The sequence below is a fragment of the Natator depressus genome, chromosome 5 (assembly GCF_965152275.1).
Source record: "Natator depressus isolate rNatDep1 chromosome 5, rNatDep2.hap1, whole genome shotgun sequence".
NCBI classification, from domain to species: Eukaryota; Metazoa; Chordata; order Testudines; family Cheloniidae; genus Natator; species Natator depressus.
The window spans coordinates 90,256,088-90,274,430 of NC_134238.1; the positions used below are offsets into that span (position 1 = coordinate 90,256,088).

General features: G+C 45.8%; 1 protein-coding gene across 3 annotated transcripts in view; it reads left to right on the top strand.

The window, feature by feature from the left end:
• Positions 1-17,352: 17,352 nt before the first annotated feature.
• The window catches only part of FRMD3 (FERM domain containing 3), a 220,029-nt gene continuing 219,038 nt past the window's right edge, over positions 17,353-18,343 (top strand). The window contains exon 1 of one of the 3 annotated variants that reach the window (XM_074953197.1): positions 17,353-17,451. In XM_074953197.1, coding sequence (XP_074809298.1) covers positions 17,362-17,451 — 90 coding nt within the window. In that variant the 5' untranslated portion in view covers positions 17,353-17,361. Of the gene's footprint in view, positions 17,452-17,693; positions 18,025-18,343 lie in introns of those variants that run through there. The other 2 variants (XM_074953196.1, XM_074953198.1) reach the window with 2 other exon arrangements.

An 18,343-nucleotide genomic window follows, 5' to 3' on the forward strand; every position in this document is an offset into this window, starting at 1 on the left:
GAGGATGAGGACTGATAAGTCAGATATGAGGTGACCACTTTGTGAAAAGTGTTCACTCACAGGTGATAGGGTGATTTTGTCTTTTATCATTTTTCTGTGTGAGTTCATTTGAGAGCATAGTGATTGGCTGGTTTCACCCACATAGTTGTTATTGGCACTGGATGAGGCACACCACCGGTTGTGATAGGCAGGGTAGGATTCATGGATCTTGAAATGTGTGTTGTGGAGGGTGCTGATCATTGTAACAGTGAGATATGTCTGCAAGTTTTGCATCCGTTGTTCTGGCTGCTTTGTCTGGTGCCGCTTTGAGTTGATGTGGAGGGGCATATAGACCCAAAAGGAATGTGTTGCAAGAGAGAAGCCTGGAAATGAGAAGAGAATCAGGGCTTTCCTGTCTACCTGTGAGGTTTGACTGAAAAGAGCCTCAATTTAGACATTTATTGTGGAATTTAACCCAGAGGAGCCCTGTTGTAAGTATGTTTGGGCCTTAAAGGAAAAGGATAATTATTTTGTTTTAGGTTTTTATGACTTTGTGATGGGATGGACTCCCCATACTAGCCCAGCAAGAGCTGGATGAGGCCAGATGGGACCAATCAGCTAATTAGGCTGCAAGCTGGGCCGCTTTAGGCTGGAGGCAGATAATTAGAAACAGGTTCAGCAGTGCAGGAGCAGGTGGGGCCTGTATAAAGCCAGACTTGTCTGGCTGCAGACATGGGCTCGTGCTGGGAAAGGCTGCAGCTCCTACCTGAGTGGAAGGAGTTAGAGACCCTCCTAAACCTAGAGAGTGTGGGAGCTAGTGATGTATAGAAGAAGCCTAGGGAAACAGCAGCAAGAGGTAAGATTGCACAGGGACCATGGCTGCTTGTTATAGGGTCCCTGGGCCAGAACCTGTTACCCAGCATAGAGGGAAGGCCTGGGTTCCCCTGCCAGCCACTGGCAAATGGCAAAGGAATTGGCAATGCTAGCCAGTGGGTCTGGAAGGACTTTGAAGTTATTGGAAGGGGAGGACCTTAGTGACCTGGCTAGAGAACTGAGCCACCAAGAAGAGACTGTAGATCTGAGAGTGAATAAGGCTGCAGAGTGAGACAAGATAGGGGAAGACACCACCACAGGGAAAATACAAGCCTGGTGGAGCTAATTTTGAGGATGGCCAGTAGGAGGTGCCACTATGGGTGAGTGAATTGTATGACAGACTTGTTTGGAAGAATGATTATAACTTTATTTTATAACAAATAAGTGATGGAGCAATTAAGGTGTGTATTAGCAAATGTTCCTTATGCTGCCTGACACATCAGCAATAGCCCTGTTTCAGTATTTTAACTACTGTCTACACCACTTTGAGAAGCAAGAAATAACAAGACTGACTGACAGACACTGATGTATATGTACTGTGAATATTCTTCCAAACTTTTCTCTGCCCACTAGATGATGGGGGGGGAAATGACAGCAAGCATTTCCCAAATAATTTTTTACCCTTAAAATGGTTTAACTGAGTTTTGTTATTATATGATGATGACCAACAGCGACTACTTCTTTAGGGGATTGAGGGTGTAAGAAGGGCTGCTGATTAAGGCTGGGATTTTCAAAGGCGACTAAAAGAGTCAAGTGCCCAAATTGGCATTGTATACATCATTTTATATCTGTGAGCCTGGTTAGTATTAAAATTATTGACTGGGGATTGGATACGTTCCCTGAATTGTCAATATCTGATAATCAGACTACTAGGAATGTTATATTTTACCTGCAAAGCTTTAAATGTAAGAATATGTCCAGTAGAGGCTAGGCCAGCTATATAATTTCTTTAGATAGCTGTTTTTGAAGGACCAGTTGTCTCTTTTTTTAAATCTATTTTTAGCATAAGGATTTTGCCATGTTGAGGCATGCAAATTTAGTTATATGGTTCCAATAGGGTTTCCAGTTGTCTATGACCCTACTGAAGAAGGGCATGCTCTCTAAGGGCAGGTGAGATAATCATGTAAAATAGCATGCAGCATGTATTTGTTTGGTGATGCTGTGGCGCTCTCACACACCAAAAAAGATGAACTAATCAAATTCACTCACCTGAGTTCTTTGGAAGTAATACACATTTTTTAGATGTATAGAAACTGCCGCCTTTCCAGTGGTATCTGTCCTAAGCTCTAGGAATATGAAAGCTACACATCACTATAACTTTGTAGATAATCCTATCAAACTTTAAAGCAGACCTCCTGACCAAAACCTGAAGTGGCCTCCATTTATATTCACTGTCACCAGATTTGTTCCCTCCCCACCACACACTAGGAAAGGCCTGAAAAAGGGTGAGTTTTAAAGTGTGCCCTGAGCGCCACCAAATTTGGGCTTTGGCAAGCCCAGAAAGGAAGAGAATGTACAGTACCTAGCACTGTGAGCTTTGATTCCTGACTGGGTCCTACCACCATATGAATAATAATAAAAAGGACCCCTCACCAATAATACTCTGCTGCCATCTGCTTCCTTCTTACACAAACTAGGGAGCTGATAGTTCAAGCACATTGGATAATCTGATCTGCTTCAGTTTCAAAAGGAGAGAAAGGTCCCAAACCACTTTAAAGGTCAAACCCAATGCCTGGAAATTTATTGACAGCAAATCCAAATTATGGAGCACTACCATGATATGCTCTTTGCAAGATATACTACTTAATATGCTGGCCACTTTATTCTGCACTAGCTGCAATATCCAAGTGTTTTGAAAGTGCAGGCCCACGGAGCGTGTTGCAATTACTCTACAGCCTTTGCTTAGACAGAGAAATCTTCTGTTATAGGAATGTGACGGAAAAGAAATAGGTAGCATGCAGAAGGTAGATGAGCTGAGGCATAGACACTGACTCCATGGGATCTCTGGGGCTGGAGCACCCACAGGGAAAAAACGGTGGATGCTCAGCAGCCCTGTGGATCAGTGCCTCCCCCTTGCCCTCCAGCACCTCCTGCATGCCAGTGGCCCTGCTAATCAACTTCTCCTGCTCCCTCCCAGCAGTTCCTGTGCATTGCAGTCCACTGTTTAGTGGCATGCAGGAGGTGCTGGGGGGGAAAGGGGGATGAGCAGGGGTGGGAAGAGGCAAGGTGGGAGCTTGGGGGAAGGGGTGGAGTGGGTGTCGAGCATCTATGAGGAAGTCAGCTCCTATGAGCTGAGGCACTAACAAGTTTCTTAACTTGACTTACTAGTTCTCCTCCAAGTGATTGCACATGTCCATTCCATGGTAGGGGTGTGTGTGTGTGTGTGTGCAGCCAGTGCACATTGTCAAACTTTCTCCCACAGAGTACAGTGTGAGTGCCCTCTGGTGCCTCGCACCACTGCATGCAGCTATAACTGGCTGCACTGCCCTCGTCCCTGCTCACTTCCAGTGCAGCTGTCGGAGCTCCGGTCTTTATCTGCCAGTTTTCCCTCGTTTAGTGTGTATAGTAGCTGTAGAGTTAGTTCTTAGTCTAGTGTAGTGTGTTTAGATATAAGAATAAGTAATTTTCTAGAATTGGGTTTCTGGGTCCTGGTGGGATACTGGGCTCGTTACTGGACTAATGCTTCATTCTCCTGGCTTCAAGGCCTGGGACTCATGTAACAAGACTATGCCAGTGAGCAACCCAAACCCCAGCTGCCTTAAGTGTCTGGGAGAGGCAAATGTGAGTGACAAATGTCCTTCGTAGACGGTTCAAACCCCATTTGAAAAGACAGGGTACCAGCTTAGGGGGTCTGCACTTCCCCTGCCATTAGACCCTTTCCACTCAGAACAGGTACCAAGCATGTCCAAATAAGTTAGGAACATTCCCCCTGTTCTGACTGGGTCCCGAGGCAGATCCTTGTTGCCAGTCCCTAAAAAGAGACAACATAAGTCTCCCAAGGACTCGGTACTGGGACCTTTGAAGTCTACGGTGAAGGCACTGAGCAAAGGCCAGGACTCAGAAGTGTGCTCAAACAAAAGACACCCTCAGACACAGTCTGTAAGCCAGGAGTGATTCGGAAGCCCAAGAAGGGTCTGAGACCAATCACTGAAGGACTGGCACACCTGTTGATACCTCATACTCAGGAGCCCTTTTCAGTGCTGTCTGGACCTGAGGATTTTGAGGCAACCAGAGAGTTGCTTAACCAGTCAGTGCCAGCTTCCTGTGCTGTTCAGGAATCTTGCCTGGTACCAGGATTGGAAGTGTATGCTCCCAGAGTCCTGGCTCCAGCCCTAGAGCACTGTTCTGTACCAGTGGCTTCTATAGTTCCATCTAGAGGGAAGCCAGTGATGATCTTGCTGGTACCCCCAGCTCCAGACTTAATGGAGGGTATTGTTGGGGGTCAGCTCCCCCCTGGTCTGAGGAAGCGGATTCCTCATCAAATTCTGAGATAGGACCATATGTGTCTCAACCCAGTCCTGCCCAGAAGACCCAGTGGGATGCCTGCCCACTGTGATAACGGCCACAGCACTCTAAGGACCAATGCTCTTCACGTAGCTGGGTCCTGCCTCCATATCAGTGGGTCTTTTGGACCCCTTGGGGTTTCCCTCCACATTCTAGAACCTCTCTGCTCCCTTCCCGCTCTTTTGACATTAGCTCAACACCAGGAGCATCCACAGCAAGGTCAGTGTCTTCTCTCCTCCAGTACCAGTACTGTTACAGTGCAGAGGAAACTGTGTGCTCAGGACTCTCCTGTGGAGGAACTAGAGGAGGGTCCTCCTCTACAATTCATAGTCTCTTCTTCTTCTTCCCCTGATGATGCAGTAGTGACTGAGGGCTTGTCTACACTTAAAATGCTGCAGCGGCACAGCTGCACTGCTTCCATTGGCACATTAATCCACCTCCCCAATAGGCAGCGCTGTCGACACTGGGGCTTAGGTAGGCTTTACTATGACTCTCAAGGGTTTGGATTTTTCACTCCCCTGAGTGATGTAGTTAAACCAACTTAATTTTCTCATGTAGACCAGGCCTGAGCCTACTTTTTCCCCCTCCTGATGATTTCAGAGCTCAAGACTTGTTGAGGAAGGTGGCTGCAGCTCTGGGTATCCAACCCAGAAGAGATGCAGGAAAGGTCACACAGGCTTGTGTACATTCTAGCCCCTGCAGGATCCTCTAGGATAATTCTCCCTACTAGTGAGCTATCCTTGAACCTGTCAAAGTGTTATGGAAAACTTTATCTTCCCTGCCTCTGACTGAATACACCCCTGTATTCATACCCTGAACACTACTGTAATAATCTTGTAAAGTATCATTTGAAAACTCATAATTTGCTTGTCAGTATTGTCTTGATAAAATGAGTGGCAACACTGTATGTGAAGTTACAAGATATTCTTGTAGGATATTTTAACACATGTTCCAAATGCCACAACCTTGCCTAGGCAGAAGACAGGTCTGCCTTGAACGAAGGGGTATATGTTTCCCTTAATTATCATTTAAGCAGTAAACAGAGTCATCGAGCATGAAGGGAAAACAAAGGAAGTTCAAACAGATAAAATAACTCAGCAGGGAATATCCTTCCACATATACTGTCTCCTGGTTCTCAGTTGGAAATCTTTTTCAAGAGGGGGACTGAAACTATAAAAAGAGGGGACAAACACCCCCAAGGGATCTCCTCTCTTCTTAGGTGTGACGCTGGAGACAGGCAGACAAAGGAAAAGAGCCATTGGACTTTGGGGGGGGGGGAGGGAAAGGATGGGGACTACTGACCAAACTCTTCAGGTCAGGAATGTTGCTGGATGCATGTGGTGAGAAATTTTTCTTGAATCTAACATAGTTTGTTAGGTACTAGTATACATTTTATCTTAACTTTTCTTGTAACCATCCCTGACTTTTATTACTCATTACTTGTACCCATTTAAAATCTTGTACTCTCTTAAATTTATCTTTTTGTAGTTATAAACTTGTTTAATCTAATCCAGTGTGCTTAAGTGAATGTCTGGGTTATTACCTTTTAAGGTAATAAAATGGCATATTCTCTTTAAGGAATAACACTTAATATATTTGTATTGTCGAGGAGAGGGCTGGGTAGTACAGAACATACATTTCCAGGGGAAAATCCAGGACTGGGAATGCATTGGGGTCATTCTGCAGTGTAACCAAGGCTGATGAGAGCCAGAGTGTAACTGGCAGGCTTCTATTATACAGAGACACTCAGGGAGTGGCTTGCATGCTGGAAGGGTGTTTATGAGCAACCCAGGTGGGAGCTACTTCAGCAAGGCATTGAAAGGCACCCAAGGTTGAAGGGCATGAGTGACACAGCCCCTCAGTCTGAATTGTACCTTGATATGTCTGTCTCCACTGCTAAAAGGATGGGGAGAAGACATTCTGTCACTTCACAGGGATTTGAGCACTTCTATAACCACCTTCTTCCAGACTCCCTGGTAGTTGCTGCTGCTAATGAAAAAGAGGGACTTAAACTTCAGGCCTCTACCCCAAAAGAAAAGAAGCAAAAAAGCTAGACTTGTTTGGCAGGAAACTTTATTCCACAGGAGGTTTACAGCTGAGGATCATGAAGCAGCAGGCTCTGTGGGTCGATATGAGTTCAGCCTATGGGATAATATCCTGAAGTTCAAAGACAAGCTTCCTGTTGAGGCAAACAAGAATTTGCTGCTATGGTGGAGGAGGGCAAATTAATTGCCAAAACAGCATTGCAAGCATGCCTGGATGCAGCAGACTCTGTGGCTCAAGTTAAGACTTCTGCTATGACTATGCGGTGTTCATCTTGGCTGTAGTCATCAGGTCTTCCCCTCGATGTGCAATAAACCATTCAAGACTCCCATTTGAAGGCCACTCGCTCTTTTCCAATAAGCTAGATGAGCAGGTTCATAGTCTTAAGGATAATCCTTAAATCTCTGGGGATTTATACATGAGCAGCAATAAGAGAGCTGTTCTGCCCACAGCAGTCCCAATGGTTTCAGCCTTTTTTGCTGTGCCCAGAACCTGCCCAAAAAGAGGGGCAGGGGTTACAAGTAATATCTTCCTCCTCCTATCTCTTGTGCAGCTACCAGTTAGTTTAGAGGACCCAGTTTGCCTAAAAGATCATTTTGACCAGTTGGTCAAGAGCAGTCTACCACTTACCAGAGTACCATCTTTCCCCCACCCCAATTTTTGCCAACCATCCGTTCCACTTTCTAAGTGCTTGGACCCACATCACCATGGATCAGTGGGTCTTAAGCATGGTGGAACTTGGATACCCCTTCAATTTAATTCTATCCCCAATTTATACCCCCTTCCCTGTCTCTCTTAAGGGACCACTCTCATGACAGCGTGCTACTTCAGGAGGTCAAGTCGCTCCTCCTCGTGGGGGTCATACAGGAAGTTCCCATGTCATTGAGAGGGAAAAGGTTTTATTTCTTTTACTTCCTGATCCTGAAGGCAAAGGGGGAGGTGTCTCAGGCCTATTTTAGATCTTAAACAAGTTCTTAAAGAAAACAAAATGCCAGATGGTTACTATATTGTCTCTTCTTTCCTTCAGATCCTGGGGACTGGTATGCTGCTCTCAACTTAAAGGATGCTTATTCATAGGCACCGGCTCCGGGGCTGGAGCAACTACAGGGAAAAATTAGTGGCTGCTCTGCACCATGCAGCAGTCAAGCTCCCCCTGCCTCACCTCTGCCTCCTCCCAGCGCACTGTGTCTCCACTCTTCCCTCCCTCCCAGTGCTTGTTGCCACCAAACAGCTGTAGCAAGCTCTGGGAGGTAGTGGGGAGGAGCTGGAATGTGGCGCGCTCAGGGGAGGAGGCGAGGAATAGGCAGGGATTTGGGGAAGGAGTTTAATAGGGGCAGGGAGGGGGTGGAGTTGGGGTGGGGACTTCAGGGAAGGGGTTGGAATGGGGGAGGAGGGAGCAGGGGTGGAGTCGGGGAGGGGCCAACCACCCACCAGCGCCAGAAGAAGTCTTATTTTCATGTGGCTGTTCACCAGAACCACAGAAAATTTCTCAGATTCATAGTCAATAGATCCCTTTACCAATTTGCAGTACTGCCTTTTGGCCTGTCAGCAGCCCCTTGTGTATTCATGAAATGCATGGTTGTAGTAGTGGCATTCCTGCAAAAGGTCAGGAGTCTGTTCCCTTACCTGCATGACTCTCTAGTGAGAGGCCGGTCCAAGTCTCAGGTATTTTCCAGCATAGCCTCTATTCAGTCCACTTTCAACACACAGGGGCTCTTAATACTGAAAAATTTGTCGTGATGCCTGCCCAAAGATAGAATTCATTGGGGTTAGTCCTGGACTCTATAAAGACCATGGCTTTCCTGCTGGACCTGAGGATTCAAACAAGCGGGTCACTGCTCTAGATCTAAAGGCACACCCTGTCACTATGTTTTGGAATTGCCTCAAATTTCTAGGACACATAGCGGTGTGCACTTATATGGTGCAGCATGCCAGGCTGCACCTCAGAAGTACAGTGTGGGCTGGCCTTAGTGTACTCACCAGTCCATCGTCATAAGGACATGGTGGTTCACAGGGCTGGCTCCAGGCACCAGCTAAGGAAGCACATGCCTGGGGTGGCTCCTGTGAAGGGGTGGCATTTCGTCCATTCTTGGGGCAGTGTTTCAGCGACACTCCGTCTGCCTTTTTTTTTTTTTTTTTTTTTGGTGTTTCGGCAGTCCGGACAGCGTTTTTTTGTTTTGTTTTTGCTCGAGCCGGCCCTGGTGGTTCAAGTACCTGCTCAGGTCTCCTCCTCCCTGGACTGGGGGGTAGAACCTACAGATGTTTGAGGGCATCCCCTTTGCCCCTCCACAACAGTCACTCAGTTTAGTCACAGATGCATCAGATCTAGGTTGGAGAGCTCACTCAGGTCCCCTTCAGACTCAGGGCCTTTGGTCTTCTCAGGATCTAAGTCTCCATACCAATATCAGGGTGCTTTGGGCCATCCATTTAGCTTGAATGGTGTTCTTTCCACATATCAAAGGGTGGAATTTTTTGGTAATCTGATAACACAGCAGCCATGTTCTAGGTAAGCAAACAAGTGTGTGTATGCAGGGGTGGGGGGCACTTATGCCAGGAGTCAATCCTCCTTTAGAATTTCTGCATCCCCAATTCCATCAACCTGAAAACTGCTTACCTTCTAGGACTGCAAAACACTCTGGCAGACCACCTGAGCAGGTCGTTTCCAGGTCACCATGAATAATCTCTTCAGACGGATGTGTTGAGGTCCATTTTCTAGTAGTGGGGGACTCCCCAAATAGACCTGTTTGCAACAAAACAAAAAATGTCATCCTTTTTGTTCCCAAGCAGATCACCGCCTAGGTTCACAGACAGACGCTTTCCTCCTAGCCTGATCAAAAGGCTTGCTGTATGCTTTCCCTCCAGTTCTGCTCCTTCCCAAAGTCAAGCAAGATTCTACTCACCTTATTCTAATAGCCCCAGCATGGCCCTATCCACACAGGGGTTAGTGGAGTCAAAAACCAATCGGTCAGACCTCTGCTGCTATTCCCAAGAGATGTTGCAGTGATATCCAAGGACCATGGCCACGTCCTTCATCCCAGCTTTCGGGACCTCCACCTGACAGCATGGATGCTTCATGGCAACAACCTGGGAAAATGTTTGCTTTAAGGGAGTGCAGGAAGTGCTGCTAAGTAGGAAGCCTTCAAGTAAATCTAATTACCTTGCTAAATGGAAGATATTCTCCAGTTGATCCATTATAAAGAGGTCTCCCCAGCTCAAACTCCAATTTGCTGTATCTTGGACTATCTTAGTTCCATCAGAGTCCATTTGGCTGCTTTCCACCCTCCTGTGGATAACCAATCAATTTTTTCCAACCCTATGCCCATCAGATTGCTAAAGGGTCTGCTCAGATTATACCCATAGGGTCATAGCCTGCTTCCACAGTGCATTTAAACTTAGTTCTAGCAAAGTTGATGAGTTGCCCCTTTGAGTCACTAGCACCTTGTTCTCTGTTACACCTTCTATGAAAGTGGCTGTCATGGTTGTTGTCACCTTGGCCAGGTGAGTAGGGGATCTGCAAGCTTTAGTATCAGAGCTTCCCTATAAAATTTTTAGGGACCAGGTTTTCCTTTGACTTCACACAATTCTTGTCTAAAGTGGCTGAATTTCACATTAATCAAGCAGTTTATTTACTGACTTTCTTCTAAAGCCTCATTTGAGTAAAAAGGGAAGAAAAGCTCCATACTCTAATTTTTCCCCATGGGTGCTCCAGTCTGTCTTCAGGGACTGCTGATCATAGGGATACCCTGCCTACAGTTCTTTCCCTTGGCCATACTATCACTGGGGTGGGGGTGGGAGAAGCAGGGCAATGTAGGACCCTTTATGGCAGCTCTACCCCAGTGGAGGATTTCCCTATGCAGAGGGAATCCCTCCCCCTGTTGGATCTGCTAGGCTTAGGGCAGCCTTGTGCCAATAGACCAAATTAAAACTGCTTGAATAGATGTGAGATTCAGATTTGATATCTTTGTTTTTACCTTATCCAATTTTTCTTAGTGTAGTATATTCCTCCAGGGCACACTGTATGTGGCAATCCAAATAAAAACTGAAACATGAGCTCTTAGCCACCTGTAGTCCTATGCTATTCTTTTTCCAGCCCACTAGTCACAAAAACAGGAGTGACAACAATAAATGCTGTTTCTTGCTGATGATATAAAGCATAATCATAGTTTGATCTTGAAGTTTAAGAACTGAAAGTAAGTTATGTAACTGAATCCCATTAAAGGTGAGGAGCACAAATCAGATCATACCCCAGATTGATTTAAATCTGGATAACTATGTTAGCATCTATGCAATTACTCTGGATTTACACCAGTTCAATACAGCAGAATCTGGTCCATAAAGCTTAGATGTTTTTCAGTGTCCGGGAAAGCTAATATTCTGAATGTATCTACACTCTCTCAATACCTGATCAACTATCTTGCTCAGAATTTAAAAATAAAGTGGCTTTTATATTTAGAATTGAGTCTAATTGTATAGAGCAGTGGAATCTTACGCATATGTTAGTCAAGTTAGTTATAGATCAATGTTACTAATAACAGAATCTGGCCAAAAGTGATTAACATAAGAAATCAAAATTTGTATCGGCCTAGGAAAAGTTCCTCCATGTGAACTGATTAAAGTAAACCCTTTTGTATAAAGAAAAGGAGTACTTATGGCACCTTAGAGACTAACAAATTTATTTGAGCATAAGCTTTCGTGAGCTTATGCTCAAATAAATTTGTTAGTCTCTAAGGTGCCACAAGTACTCCTTTTCTTTTTGCGGATACAGACTAACACAGCTGCTACTCTGAAACCTGGCATTTGTATAAGAACCCTCATAAGTAATTTCTACCAGAAGTTGTACAAAATACAAATCTTTATCAGAGCTCCTGGTCATGTAACATAATTTCCTGCTTCTCACTGTGCTGGGATAAAAAGACAACACAATCTCTAACAGAATAAATCGAAACATGAGAACAATAACTGAATAGTGATAAAGGGCATGATTTTGATCTCTGCTGAATCAGCCAATTTAGAAGTGACTCTGAAGTCAGTCTCAGAAACAGCACAAGATCAGAGCTAGTCTGTCAGGCAAAGGGGCTGGTGAGCATCTAGCTCACTCTACTTGGGGATTCCCCTGGTATGGCCTGCGTCCTCTGCAGCTGCCAGTATAAGGGTTGTGGTGGGGGGACAGGGAGACATGCCTAGAATATGCTGCACTCTGGCAACTTGTGGCTGGCCCTTTGCGGGTGCCGCAGCCAGTTGTGTAATTTAGAGCAATGTCTAAGCTACTTTAAAAATATAGCAGGGGCTAAATCAGGTCCTAAGCTCAGGGAGCTGCAAACTAATGTGATGCTTCAGCTGCATCCAGCAGATACTGAGTGCAGCTGAGGATGAGGCCAATGGGGTTTTTTACTGACGTAACCACAATATACGTGAGATCAGCCTCAAAGAGGTTACTTTTTCATTTTTAAAAGTCTTTCCTCCAACTGTAATACAGGTTCTGCAACAAAGTTGTTGTTTAATCTTTTCTCTTTTGTTTTTCCTCCTAACAGCCATGCCTGAGAACTTATGCAATGATGTATTTCAGCATTACTTAGTATAATAATAGTTTACATTGATATAACACCACCCATTTTGAAGGCTCTGTGGCAGAGCACTGGGAACCAGTAGCTGAGCCAGCACTCTGATAAATTAAACACCAATTAATTCCCCTTTCTTCCCACATACCTGACTCTTCCCAATTAGTGGATTAGAATGGGCTGGTAAGGACTAAAGAGCCGATTATCCCATTAATGCAGAGGGTAAAACAAGGCATAGGAAAGAAGTGCTAGGGGAGAGGCAGGCTTGTGGAGCCAGAAACAAGAAGAATCTCTGAGTGGAGAGATCTTTCCTCAGCCCTCTATTGAGAGGAGAAACTGGTGCTATAAATGAGATGTATGGTGGAAATGGCAATGTAAATAAACTACATGGTGGTGGTTAACAAATGAAGGTCTTCAAACAGTCTGTGTAGACCGAGTAGAGGACGGGCAGGACTTTTCCCTGTCACAGGCTTTCAAAGCCCTAGTGAAATGTAGCTATCTCTGTGGTAGAGACCAGCAATGGGGAGGGGAGATCTATATTTTAAAATGTTGGACCTGAAAGTAACATCGAAGATTATTACTACTGAAAAGTTAGCAAAAATTATGTTTAAAGTCTGCTTGCTTGAGGCATTTGACAGCATTTTGTGTCTGGTCACATCCTATTTTCCCTGCATAGTCAGACCCTGATTCTGCATATGCTTATCTTTGACTCCATTTGGGTTACGCACATGCATAAAAAGTTCAGCAAGAGAGAAATGTGGTGTCTTCTGTTGTCTGCCTGTTGCACACAACAGTTTAGCTTTTCTGAGGACTGAAATACTTTGGCCCAACTAAAGTCAGTGGGCTCATTATAGGGTATCTGGGTGACATGTAATTGCCTGTGAAAACAGGTGGTCAGACTAGATGATGGTGCCTTCTGGCCTTTAGCTGTATAAAAGACCCTGATAAATAGCAACATGAGTGCAGGAAAAACCCTTATACAATTTTTAAATGAATTTTTAAAAATTCATCAGAATATACAATTGGAGCATACAATTATATATTTATAATGTATTAATTTAAAAAAAATTCAAGCTGATAGTAACTCTTATAAAATTCTCTGGATACAGATCAGACACTGTCAAGGTTTGCAAGTCTAAATGCCTCTTATATATTCTTTAATATCTCCTGCCACAAACGTAGCTGTCAGCTACAAATTGTTGGCTGCAAGAGTGTTTAAAAGCTCAGCTTCTGTGTTTGACTATATTGTGATAACACATGCTAGGTGGTAGAATTGTTTGGTTTGTGGACATTGACTTGACATGAGTGGGACTCAAATGACACAGGCTGCTCAAGGGGAAGGTTCCTTTTTCTCCTCTCCTTAAGATCCTGAATCATGTTTTCCTGAATAGGGGTCTTATTAAAGAAATCCATTTTGTTATCAGACTTTGAGCTCTTGTTGCAAGCATGCACCACCAGGCCGTTAACTTTACTCCACCTTCCACTTATGTGACTAGGCAAATATTCTGCCAGTTCCCCCCCCAAAATAATTGACAGAGCAGATGCAGTGTAACATGTACCTCCATGCTCACATCCCAGGTGTGTGTGCACACAAAGTTTCTGAGGACAAATTTTGGGCATACATTTTATGCAAAACTCCCAGTGATAGGATTTAATTACAGGACTCTAGCTCTCTCTCTTTAAGGATAAGAATGGGACAGAAATATCGCTCATGTAACTCCCTTGGCTTCAGTGGCATTATACTAAGAATGTATGTGACTCAGTAAATCTGCACATAAATACAAACATGGAAATCATGTTTCACTTTTGTATTGTGTGTGGCATTGTTATGATACTTTATAGGCTTCTATTTATTCTTCATGGCATTCTCCTTAAATTCAATGAATCTATAACTTTTTAATAAAGGATAAAAGATTAAAAATCAAACTCCAAAAACTCAAACTTTCATATAGCTGCTCCAGGATATGAATAAAAGCACATTTCAAAACACTCAGTGTTGGCCCAATTCTGTTCTCATTGAAGTCAATAGGAGTTTTACCACTTGAATTAAATTATGTATCTTTGGTCCTGTGAGATTTTTCAGTTACTGCAGTGGTAAGTACTATGAAAGTGCTCACAAATATATATTTTTCATACACAGTATTTGAAATACTGATGGAGCTCTCAGAGAGAGGGAGAACTCTTTCCCATTTCAGGATACATGAAAACAGTTTATCACTATTCCTTATACAGGTAAACATAGACCATCCCTGACAGTTTCTGTAAACTGTTCTTAAAAAAACTCCAATGATAGGGATTTCATAGGCCTGGTCTGCACTAGGGGGATCTATCTGAGTTACGCAACTTCAGCTACATGAATAATGTAGCTGAAGTAGACTTACTTACCATGGTGTCTTCACTGTGGTAAGTCGACTGCTGCTGCTCCCCCGTTGACTCCACCTGCGCCTCTCGCGGCAGTGGAGTACGTGAGTTGATGGGAGAGCGCGTGCGGGTCGACTTATCACATCTAGTTGAGATGCGGTAAATCGACCCCTGCTGGATCGATCGCTGCCCGCCGATCTGGCAAGTAGTGTAGACATACCCATAGCCTCTCTTGTGAGCCTATTCTAGAGCTTACCTACCTTTGTAGAAAGTTTTTCCTAATATCTAACCTAAATCTCCTTGCAGACTAAGCCTATTATTTCTTGTCCTACCTTCAGTGGATAGTGGGGACAATTGATCAGTCCTCCTTCAAACAGCCCTTAACATATCTGAGGACTGTTATTCGGTCCCCTCTCAGTCTTGTTTTCTCAAGATCATGGGTGGTGGGTATTGTAGGCTGGAAGAGGCCGTACCTCCCCAAACAGCCAGGCGTAGCCCCACCCATGCTCTGCCCCTAGGCTTGCCCTTCCTGCTAGATGCAGCTCCAGTCTCCCTGTGGGGTGGTCCCAGCTCAGGCCACACCACCCGCCCTTCCGGGGCTGGAGGCACTAGCCGGGGCTGGAGGCACTAGCCAGGGCAGGGGCCAGTGGCTGGGGCGGGGGTGGTGGTGTTCTGGCAGGAAGTCACGGAAGGGGCGGGGCCTCAGGCAGAAAGGGGTTCTGGGGGACTAGCCTTCCCTAGCCAGCGGTTCATGCGCCAACCACGCTCAGGTTGAAAAACAGCCTTTTTTTTTTTTTTCTTAATCTTTTCTTCACAGGTCACATTTTCTAAACCTTTTATCATTTTTGGCACTCCCCTTTGGACTTGCTCCAGTTTGTCCATACCTTTCCAAAAGTGTAGTGCCCGGAATTGGACGCAGTACTCCAACTGAGGCCTCACCAGGGCCGAATAGAACGGAACTATTACCTTCTATATCTTACATACAATTCTGTTGTACACCCCAGAATGTTAGCCTTTTTCACAACTGCATCACAGTATTGACCCATTCAATTTTGAGATCCACTATAACACCTAGATCCTTTTTAACAGCACTATCACCTACTCAGTAATTCCCCATTTTGTAGCTGCGCATTTGACTTTTCCTTCCTAAGTGAAGTACTTTGTACTTTGTTTTTATTGAATTTCATCTTGTTGATTTCAGAACAATTCTCCAATTTGTCGAGGTTATTCTGAATTCTAATCCTGTCGTCAAAGGTGCTTGTAACCCCTCCCAGCTTCTTCGTCCGCAAACTTTAGAAGCATACCCTCCATTCAGTTATCTAAGTCATTAATGAAAATATTGAATAGAACCTGACCCAGAACTCACCCCTGGTAGGTCCCCACTAGATACGCCTTGCCAATCTGATGGTGAAATATTGATAACTACCCTTTTGAGTATGGTCTTTCAACCAATTGTACTTTAATCTGATCACATTTCCCTAGCTGGTTTATGAGAATGTGTTCTGGGACTGTTAAAAGCCTTGTTGAGGCCTCTATACTAGTGGTTCTTAACCAGGGTACATGTACCCCTGGAGGTACGCAGAGGTCTTCCAGGGAGTACATCAACTCACCTAGATATTTGCCTAGTCTTACAACAGGGTATGTAAAAAGCAGTAGGGAAGTCAATACAAACTAAAATTTTCATACTGACCAATGATTTGTTTATACTGCTCTATATACTGAAATGTAAGTGGAATAGTTATATTGTAATTGATCTATTTTATAATTAGATAGTAAAAATGAGAAAGTAAGCAATTTTTCAGTAATAGTGTGTTGTGATGCTTTTGTATTTTTGTCTGATTTTGTAAGCAAGTAGTTTTTAAGTGAGGAGAAACGTGGGGGTATGCAAGACAAATCAGACTCCTGAAAGGGGTGCAAGAGTCTGTATAGGTTGAGAACCACTGCTGTCTATACCATACCTGTTCTTAGTGCTTACACTACATGCCAAAGCCTTTGTAGCTAGGGTTGCCACCTTTCTAATTGAACAAAACCAAACACCCCTGCCCCGACCCTCATCTGAGGCTCTGCCCCCCCTTGCTCCATCCTCCCTCCTTATGTCACTTGCTCTCCCCCACTAGGGTGACCAGATAGCAAGTGTGAAAAATAGGATGGGGGGGGGTAATAGGAGCCTATATTAAAAAAAAAAGCCCCAAATATCAGGACTCTCCCTATAAAATTGGGACATCTGGTCACCCTATCCCCCACTCTCATTCACTGCCTGCCTTAGCCTTAGGCCCCTGCTGCGCTGCTAACCGCACTTTTAACAGCCCCGTTGGTGCTGCTGACTGGAGCCGCCAGGGTCCCTTTTCGACTGGGCATTCTGGTTGAAAACCGGATCCCTGGCAACCCTGTTTGTAGTTTGGTGGCACATTGAGTTGCACCCTCTTGATGGTGCAGCAGCCAAGATAGTGGCTTCCTGGTGACCTGATGATTTCATTTTCTCTCCTTTCGAATCATAGATAGGTAGGGACCAGCTAATGGGATGAGAAGATATCCCATATAACGGACTAGCTCTCACTGGAGTCACGTGGCTCCAAGACACACATTCTTAAATAGGATATAGTGATAATGGGTTGTAATTACAGCATTCTATACCTTTCCATCTTCTTACTCCATCCGTGTCCACCACCACCCACTGTTTTTGTTCTGAGCAGGGCCCAACTCCTGGAAACCCAAAATTGAGTTACTCAGGTGCAGGGGACGTTCGGGTGAGGCTTTGTACTATAAACTCCTTAGGTCAAGGAACTTGTGTTTATTTGCCAAATGCCATGCTAAAATAAGCAGAGCAGTTGCACCCTTAGCACTTTCATAATTTTCCTTGCAAAGGTGGAAGATGCTGTCTTTTCCAAATCTGCAGCAAGGACCCCCTTCTCCTGGGGGTGCTTTGAGACCAAGCCCTTAGTTTAACCCCACTTGTGCCCCAGCAGACACTGAGTGTATGGGAACAGGGGTGAGAAAATGGGAGGAGGAAGCCAGGCAGGCAGGCAGGGAAGAGAAGAAAGAAATGGAGGGAGGAGAGGAAGAGAATGTGAGAGGGAAGAGGGGAAAGGAGAGCGACAGGCAAGAGGTGGCGACTGGGCGCGAGAGAAAAGAGGTGAGCCAGAGAGAGAGAAGGGGGAGGAGGCGTAGGGAGGGGCAACGGCGGGCTGCGAGGCAGGGAGGGGTGGAGGGATGCTGAGGCTGGGCTGGAGAGAGGCGAGCAGAGCCTGACGCAGCAGCAGCAGCAGCGGTCCCAACCCCTGGCGCAGACCCCGGGCTCCCAGTCTCTTCACACGCCGGCGGGGCTTGTGGTTCCGGCGCGCGGCCCCCCTCCCCGGGGCTGGCTGCGGGGAAGAGCCCGGGCTCGGGCGGCGCAGGCAGAGGCAAGGGCGGCAGGATGGTGTCCGCTCCGCGGCTGGAGCCGCCGCCTCGGGGTTGAGCGGCCGCCGAGCTCTGCTCTAGCTGCACTGCGCGGCCCGGGGTGGGTGGCTCCAGGTGCCCGGGCGGCTGGGCTCGCTCCCCACGGGGGCTTTGGTGCATGTTCGCCCCCTGCGAGTGCATGAGGAGAGGCGGCAGGAGGACCATGAAAATGATCCGGTTCCGGAGCTCGAGCATCAGGTCCCTGAGCCAGGAGATGAAATGCACCATCCGGCTGCTGGACGACTCTGAGATCTCCTGCCATATCCAGGTGCCTGCCGGGGTGCGGGGGTATGGGGTGGGGAGTGCCCTAAGATGGGCGAGTGGGAAGGATTTCCCTGGTCTAAATCACAGGCAGCCCCAGGGCTGTAAAACACAATACTCCAACCCTCTGGCCCCTCAGGTCCCTCTGCAAGATCAGCCACGCCAGGGGGCACTTACAGGTCTGGCCCCCTTAATATATTCTTCCTTCCCTGGTAACATACCCCCGTCCCCTCTTTCCTTTTAGTCCATGTGCTTTTCAGCACATAATCGTGCATTGACATTTACACCCGGCGTGTCATTCCATCCAGTTCTGTTCTCTCTCACAC